Consider the following 8,304-nt stretch of genomic DNA (forward strand, 5'->3'; position numbering starts at 1 on the left):
AGACAGCCATGTCGTCGCACCAACCGCCACCCCCACTGCCTTCACTGCCACCGTCAGTACCAGTCCCGTCTCCATGCCTGCAGCCATCCTCACCACTCGCCGCCGCATGAAAGCTACCTACCCTCCATCTCGGCTCTACGAAGCCATCTTCAAAGCCGCCAACACCCCTCCCAGCCAGAAGAAAACCCAACCTGAGAACCATCGATCTCTGAGGAGAACTGCTCCCACTACCCAGCAAAACATCTGGAAGTCTCTTCCCCATCGACTCCTCTGCACCGAAATAGGCTACACCGCCTCTCTCACCTGCTTGACCCTTACATACCCGATCCAGATCCAAGCCTAGATTGGTTCCACCTTCGCCGAAGCAGAGCACGGCCATCATCAGATAATGAACGAGCAGAAAACGACGACCCACCAAGAAACGGAGACTGTCCTGCCTCGCAGCTCCACCAACGCATCCTAACCCGGCATGAGACACAACGGAGAAAGCGAGAGGAATAGCGAAATCATCTATGGCATCAGCCATAATTTTGGAAATTTTATCGAGGACGGGAGTCCGATGAGCAAACCCTAGCAGAGCGGCTAGGTCAAAAAAAAAAATTATGTAAATTTTCTTTATAATTAAAGATTCTTATTTTCTTTTTACTTACAAATTTTTAAAAGTCCAATAGGCAAATGATAAAAAAATATTTTATTAACATCAGTATCGTGTTTGTGTGTATTTAATATTTATTAAGTGACGAGCGATTGTCAGATAATTGTATTGCCACAGTTGAATCAGAAAAACATTTTTGTTGTAAATATTATTTCTTATGTGGCTGTCCACGTTATTAGTTAGGGACCTACATGTAATATCTCAATAGTCTGAACACTTATCATGTAAACTCTACCTCTATATAAGGGAGGCCTCTGAGACTGAATAATATACTTCTCCATTTTCCCCTCATCTCTCTTTATACATTTCTTACTCTCTACAAAGTAAGTCAATACTTTATAACACGTTATCAGCACGCTCTATTCTTTTCTGTAAAACTCTATGATGATCCACGAGTCCTTATGGTGTAACTCTGTTGCTTCTAACCATTACTCAAGATCTATAAGTCTTATACTTCAATTTACTTTTTGCAGCAATTTTTACATTTATTGTATAATATTTATTGGCAAGCATGCGTCAATGTTTTCTCTTATGTTTGCTAATTATGGGCAATGATCTCTAACTGCACTTTGGTTCTGCATATATATATATATATGGTTTCATATGATCTTTAACACATTCCTATATATATATGATATATATACGCTGTTAACATAATGGATATATGTTTGCTGTTTCATTACTTATCGCATATTTAATATGTATTTAAATAAATTTATCTTATTTGCTTTATCAAGCATACTTACTATTCATAATACAAGTGAACCTGAAGTTTCACTACTGCTACTTGAGCCTGAAGTTTCGAGTACATATCCATTTGAACCCAAAGTTTAAAAAAAAAAAAAAAAATCAGGAATTTTTAGAACCTGAAGTTCTAATCATAAGAACACGAACTTGAAGCTTCGTGCATATAATTGCGATCCAATGTTCACTTTGCTTTTCGAACCTGAAGTTTCGATATTGATTATTAGTTGTTAAAGAACCTGTAGTTCTAACAATATATATGGATCCTAACATAATTCATCTTCATTGTGGCAGGAAGATGACGAATTTGGTAAAATTAGATTTTGTCGCCCTTGACATCTCAGGCAAGAACTACCTGTCTTGGGCCCTTGATGCCGAGATTCATCTCGAAGCCCAAAACCTTGGGCCTACAATAAAGGAAGGAAACTCAGCGTCCCCGCAGAATAAAGCTAAGGCCATGATTTTTCTGCACCACCATCTCCAACAGGGATTGAAGGATAAGTACTTAACTGTCAAAGACCCACTTGAGCTATGGACCGGCTTGGCAGATAGATTCGCTCATCAAAAGACTATTGTGCTCCCTAGGGCACGTTATGAATGGACGCATCTGCGCCTTCAAGATTACAGTTATGTGATAGATTACAATTCCGCCATGTTCAGGATCACCTCCCTGATGAATCTTTGTGGAGAAACTGTCACTCATGCCATGATGCTTGAAAAGACCTTCTCCACCTTTCATGCCTCAAATATGGTCTTACAACAACAATACCGAGAAAGAGGATTCACCAAATACTCTGATCTCATATCTTGTCTTCTGGTGGCTGAGCAAAACAATGAGCTCTTAATGAAGAACCATCAGTCTCGCCCTACAGGATCACAGTCATTCCCTAAAACGAATGATATTTTTACTAGTGGTCATGGCAATGGACGTGGTGGAAGGCATGGCAAAGCTCGTAACTGTGGTCGTAAACGTGGTCAGGGTCGACAAAATGGTCAAACTTGTAGGGGCTACAACCAGCAGTTGGGCCCAAGGAACAATGCCAAGATTACTAAAGGAAATGGTCAGATGGTCAAAACTCATAAAAATGAAGACAGTGTTTGTCTTAGATGTGGTGGTAAAGGCCATTGGGTTCGTACCTGTCGTGCAGAAGACCATTTGGTGGCACTCTATAAAGCTTCTCTAAAAAAGAAAAATGTGGAGACAAACTACATTGATCACTCTGACCTTTGGGATTCATCTGTGCCTCTAGACATTACCCCCCTTGATGTCTCAGATTTTTTTGCGAACAATGGAAGTAATTTTGATGATATGACTAGTGGTGGATTCCTTGACGATAACTAGTTGTCAGCCTGTGCTGAGGCACTTTTCCCTTTATGTTTTCCTTGCATTAGTCGTATTTTTCCTTTGTTTTTGTTCTCTGAATTGGATGTTTTTATTAGTTGTATTTTTCTCTCTAGTTTGGAAGTTCAATAAAAGAACGTTTCTATTCTATTATATATATTTTCTTTCTTTTCCCGAATAGTTTGAATTTCCATTTTTTTGTTATGACCATTACTCTACTTGTCTATAATTATGGTTTAATGTTTTTTGGTTTTGCTAAAAAGAAAAAAAATTAAAAAGTCCTTGTTCAAGCGTGCATGCACACATGCATTCATCATAGATTTCTTTTTAACGTTTTTCAAAGTAGAATATTTGTTGTAGTAATGCAGCATGTAGATAAAGATCAATGAAACCAAATCGTGCATGGAATGTTTACGTACTTATCCATGTGCAAGGAATATCACCAATAATTATCATTTTGTCACAAGTAGATATCTCAATGACTTTATGTCTTGCGGCTATAGTTATCGGTAGGTAGGAAGTCGTATTTAAAACTACTTCTAACTAGTCTTCCTTGATTATTTTTGTTTATTTAAACTTCCGTTTGAAAAAAGAAAAATTTATATTTCTTTTTGGTGCCCAACTCAATTAATTGTTATTATTTCTTTTTATGAAGGCATGGAAAGAGATTTCGGGTGCTCTCAAGTTATGAAGGATGGAGAAGATATATGTCTTGCTAACAGTGCCACTACACATACGATCCTTCGCGATCGGATTTATTTCTCCACTTTAACACCTTCTAAAGCCAATGTGACTACTATCTCAGGTCCTGCAGACCTTATAGAAGGCTCCAGAAGAGCCCACATTAGGCTACCAAATAGAACTCAATTGTCCATTCAAGAGGCTTTATACTCTTCGAGATCTAGAAGAAATCTCCTCAGTTTTAGAGATATCCGTTTAAATGGATACCACATTGAGACCACAAATGATAATCATGTGGAATATCTTTGCATTACGTCCAATAAAAACTGCCAAAAGCAGATATTGGAAAAATTGGTTGCCCTGTCATCTGGGTTGTATTACACAACCATTAAACCAATTGAGGCATACCATGTTGTGAACTAGCAGTTCAAAAATCAAAATACCTTTATGCTTTGGCATGCCGTTTGGGCACCATGATGCGTAGGATCATTACAAATTCCAATGGACATCCATTGATGACTAAACATATTGTTTTGCCAAGCAACCCTTGCAAAGCTTGCTCACAAGGGAAATTGGTGGTTAAACCATCTTATGCAAAGATAGATATCGAATCCCCATCTTTTCTACAAAGAATTCAAGGGGACATTTGTGGACCGATTGACCCATCTTGTGGACCATTTCGATATTTTATGGTCCTAGTTGATGCCTCTACAAGATGGTCACATGTTTGCCTCTTGTCTACCCGTAATGTGGCATTCGCCAAACTACTTGCTCAAATAATTAAATTACGAGCTCAATTCCCTGATTACTCTATCAAGTTCATTCGTTTAGACAATGCTGGTGAATTTACATATCAAACCTTCGATGATTATTGCATGTCTATGGAAATTGAAATTGAACATTCGGTTCCTCATGTTCATACACAAAATGGTTTGGCAGAAGCTTTTATTAAGAGACTTCAAATAATAGGGCGCACTTTGCTAATGAAAACAAAGATGCCAATTTCTACATGGAGACATGCAATTTTGCATGCAGCAGCTTTAATTCGGTTGAGGCCCATAGCCAACCATCAATATTCCCCATTACAACTTGTTTCTGGGAGCCAGCCCAATATCTCCCATCTTCGAACATTTGGTTGTGCTGTTTATGTGCCTATCGCACCGCCACAACGTACAAAAATGGGCCCTCAACGTCGATTGGGAATCTACATTGGCTTTGATTCACCATCCATTATTCAGTATTTAGAACCCATGACGGGTGATACCTTCACTACACGGTTTGCAGATTGCCATTTGATGAGACAATATTCCCGCCGTTAGGGGGAGATAAGACTGTTCTAAATGAACGTCGTGAATTAATGTGGACTATACCCACTATATCTCATCTTGATCCTCGTACTAAAGAAAGTGAAATTGAAGTACGAAGGATTCTGCACCTTCAAAATATTACTAACACAATGCCTGATGCATTCACTGACACAGTAAAAGTGACAAGATCACATATCCCAGCAATAAATGCACAAGCAACAATTAATGTCCAAATTGGACAAAATAATGTGGTGGCCAATGAGCCATCTGCTGCACGCCTGAAGCGTGGCAGACCTGTAGGTTCAAAAGATTCAGTTCCTAGAAAGAGGAAATCAAAGGCACATCTGAATCCTAATGAAATCGCCCCTTAAGAGAATATTGGGCAAGACATTAATGTCCGATCCACAATTCAAGATTCTGTGACTACAGAAGAGGAAAATGACATCGGTGAGACACTAGCCCATGAAGAGGCTCAGGTACCTGAAAATAAGGAAATTTCCGTAAACTATGTGTACACCAATGAGTTGTGGGATCGTAGAGATATGATCATAGACAATATATTCTCATTCGCAGTAGCTACTGAAATAATAAAAGGCGTAGACACTGAACCTGGCTCTGTTAATGAATGTAGACTGAGACATGATTGACTCAAATGGAAAGATGCAATCCAAACTGAATTAAATTCTCTAGAAAAACGCAGTGTTTTCAAACCTGTTGTCCAAACACCACCCAATTAATGTCAAACCGGTTGGATATAAATGGGTATTTGTAAGAAAGCGTAATGAGAAAAATGAGATTGCAAGATATAAGGCGCGACTTGTTGCGCAAGGTTTTTCACAAAGGCCTTGGATAGATTATGAGGAAACATATTCTCCCGTAATGGATGCTATCACACTCCGCTATCTAATAAGTTTAGTAGTTTCGGAAAAACTTGATATGCGAGTTATGGATGTTGTTACTGCATACCTATACGGTGAGTTAGATACTGATATCTACATGAAAGTCCCAGAAGGACTTAGGTTGCCTGAAGCAACTACAAAACCACGCAATATGTACTCAATCAAACTGAGACCATCCTTATATGGATTGAAGCAATCTGGACGAATGTGGTACAACTGCCTTAGTGAGTATCTACTTAAGGAAGGATATGTCAATGATCCTATATGTCCTTGCGTGTTCATTAAGAAATCAAATTCTGGTTTTGCAATAGTCGCAGTTTGTGTCGATGACATGAATCTGATTGGAAGTTCTTCGAAACTTGGAAAAACTGCTGAATATTTAAAGAAAGAATTTGAAATGAAAGACCTGGGAAAAAAAGGTATTGCCTTGGGCTGCAGATTGAGCATTTGGATAGTGGGATTCTTGTCTATTGATAGGAGCATAATTATGTAATATTAATAGCGTTAATCTCTATACTTTCTTTGTTAGTTTAGTATATTTTCTAGTTATTTACGTTGTTTATTTGTTTTATAGGTATCTTGGAGTAAAGAAGGAGAAAAGAAGTAAAAGAGGGATTGAAAGGCGAAATCGGGAAATCTGCCTGTGCAGATCAGTTAACTTCGACAGAGCACTGAGACCAGCTCAGAACGATCCAGATGATGATCTTTATATTTATAGAAAGCCTCGGATGTCTAGTTTCCAGATCTTTTTACGGTTCGTCAATATCATTTTTCTAGAGGAAGTTATGACCGATTTAGTACAAGAAGGTCAGGCTGCGCGTGAATCTGAGGTTGGACGGGAATTTATGTTTCGAAGCCCAAATCACACCGAAAAGCCCGAGGACGAGTTTGTGCTTCATATATCAGCTCAATATAGACAAATGGCATGATGTGAATGGTTGGAATGAGTCATCAAGTTCAAGAGCCAATAGGAAAACTCCACCTAAGCACGCTAACCCTAATTCTTTTAAGTTTTGGATTTCCTACACAACAAGAAAGATGGAGGCAACCTCTAACCATATAAAAGGAGATGATTCTGCAGCAGCTCTCTCTCTCTCGCTCTCTCTGCCTCCCCTTCTTTAGTTTGTTTTGTTTCTTCTATGTTTAACTAGTTTTTATTAGTTAGGGGGCTGCTTGAAGCCCCTAGACATGAACTACAAGATGATTTGACTTTTGATTTTATTTTCTTTTAATTCAAGATGAGACTTTTGTTTACTGCTTTTCCATTGATGAATTCTTGCTTGTATGCTTTGAGTGCACGCTTAGTATGCATGTTAGGGTTCTACCGCTTTGATTGTTTGATGCCTGGATCAATAGTTGGATTCCTCAAACCTTCTAGAGAAGCAATTGTTAGTTTTCACTATCAAGTAAACTAAGTCCTAGGTTTAGCAAGGCGCTAAGTTTATTGCGATGCCTAGTGATGTCTCAAACTCTTTTAGACCTTAATGATCTCTGCATGTTTAATCTAATAAGCGTACCTTTAGGTTGCATTGCTTGGGAATAGTCTAGGTGTAGAGCACTTCCTACCTAGCGTACGAAGTAAGAAAGGGTAATAGGTTGTGTTCAAGCGTACCGAGCCAACCTGAGCATCTTCATCTAGATTAATTGAATTAGGATTGAACAAATTGTCTTGTGTGTGATTGTCCGGGGTGGATGCATCTTCCCTAACTATCTTTATCATATTGTTTTCAAACCATCTTAAAATCTGTTTTCGTTACTTTCTGTCCTCTATATTTTTATAATTATTTTATATAGTAAACGATATCCAAATAATACCAAATTTTGTGTGCTAGACTCTCTGTGTGTCTAGCATATCTCTGTAAATTTTCGTAATTTTCTGAGTAGTTTAGATTAGGTTTTTAATTAGGTTTTCGACTGCTGTTCGCTAGGGACAGTGGTCACTTTTGTGACATTGTTTTGAGTAGTTATAACCTTAGTCCTCTGCGGGAAAGACCCTTGTTTACCCTTGCTACAATTGACAATCTTAAGTGTGAATAAGGAAAATCAATAGCTTATAAATTTAGCTATCAATTTTTGGCGCCGTGTCGCCGGGGATTATTGTGTTTTAATTACTTGTGTTTTTGTTTTCTGTTTTTGATTGTTTTTGTATCTTACTAATTTTTTTTTTATTTTTTTATTTATTTTTTTTTATTTTCTTTGTTTCAGATGTGGCATCGAGATTATGAAGCATGTTCCATGTGCTCCCTGGTTGGGCATTCAACGGAGACATGTCCAAACATGCAATATCAAAGTAACTTTGATCAAAGTAGCATGTTTGGAGGATATCAAGCGAACCAAGGGCATTGGAATGATCAATATGCGCCTCCATATAATCCGGCATGGAATTATCCTCCATACTTTGAGTGGAACGACTACTCAAATGTCCAACAAGGATCCTTTAATGATTTTGAAGCTTCTTCATTATCATACCATGATTATCAAACGCCAACACCTCAAGGTGACTCTCTTGAAGATTTAGTTGCTTCTATGACTAAAAATGTTTCTTCCTTTTCGCAGATTGTGGATTCTTGTATCCAAGACATGAAAACTTGTAGGCAGAATATTAACGAATCTGTTGAGAACATTGGGCAACATGTGGAGACAATTTTGGCATGCTTGAATGAAGATTCAAAGGAG

General features: G+C 38.2%; 1 protein-coding gene across 1 annotated transcript; it reads left to right on the forward strand.

Moving 5' to 3' along the window:
• Positions 1-1,697: 1,697 nt before the first annotated feature.
• On the forward strand, positions 1,698-2,741 carry LOC133737318 (uncharacterized). Its single transcript, XM_062164901.1, has one exon. It carries the CDS (start codon positions 1,698-1,700, stop codon positions 2,739-2,741), a length of 1,044 nt encoding a protein of 347 aa, XP_062020885.1.
• Positions 2,742-8,304: the final 5,563 nt, after the last annotated feature.

This window comes from Rosa rugosa, chromosome 3 (assembly GCF_958449725.1).
Source record: "Rosa rugosa chromosome 3, drRosRugo1.1, whole genome shotgun sequence".
Classification (NCBI taxonomy): domain Eukaryota; kingdom Viridiplantae; phylum Streptophyta; class Magnoliopsida; order Rosales; family Rosaceae; genus Rosa; species Rosa rugosa.

What these genes read in the sequence shown, in the direction of transcription:
- LOC133737318 (XM_062164901.1), top strand. Translation starts at nt 1,698, where the DNA reads ATGACGAATTTGGTAAAATTAGATTTTGTCGCCCTTGACATCTCAGGC.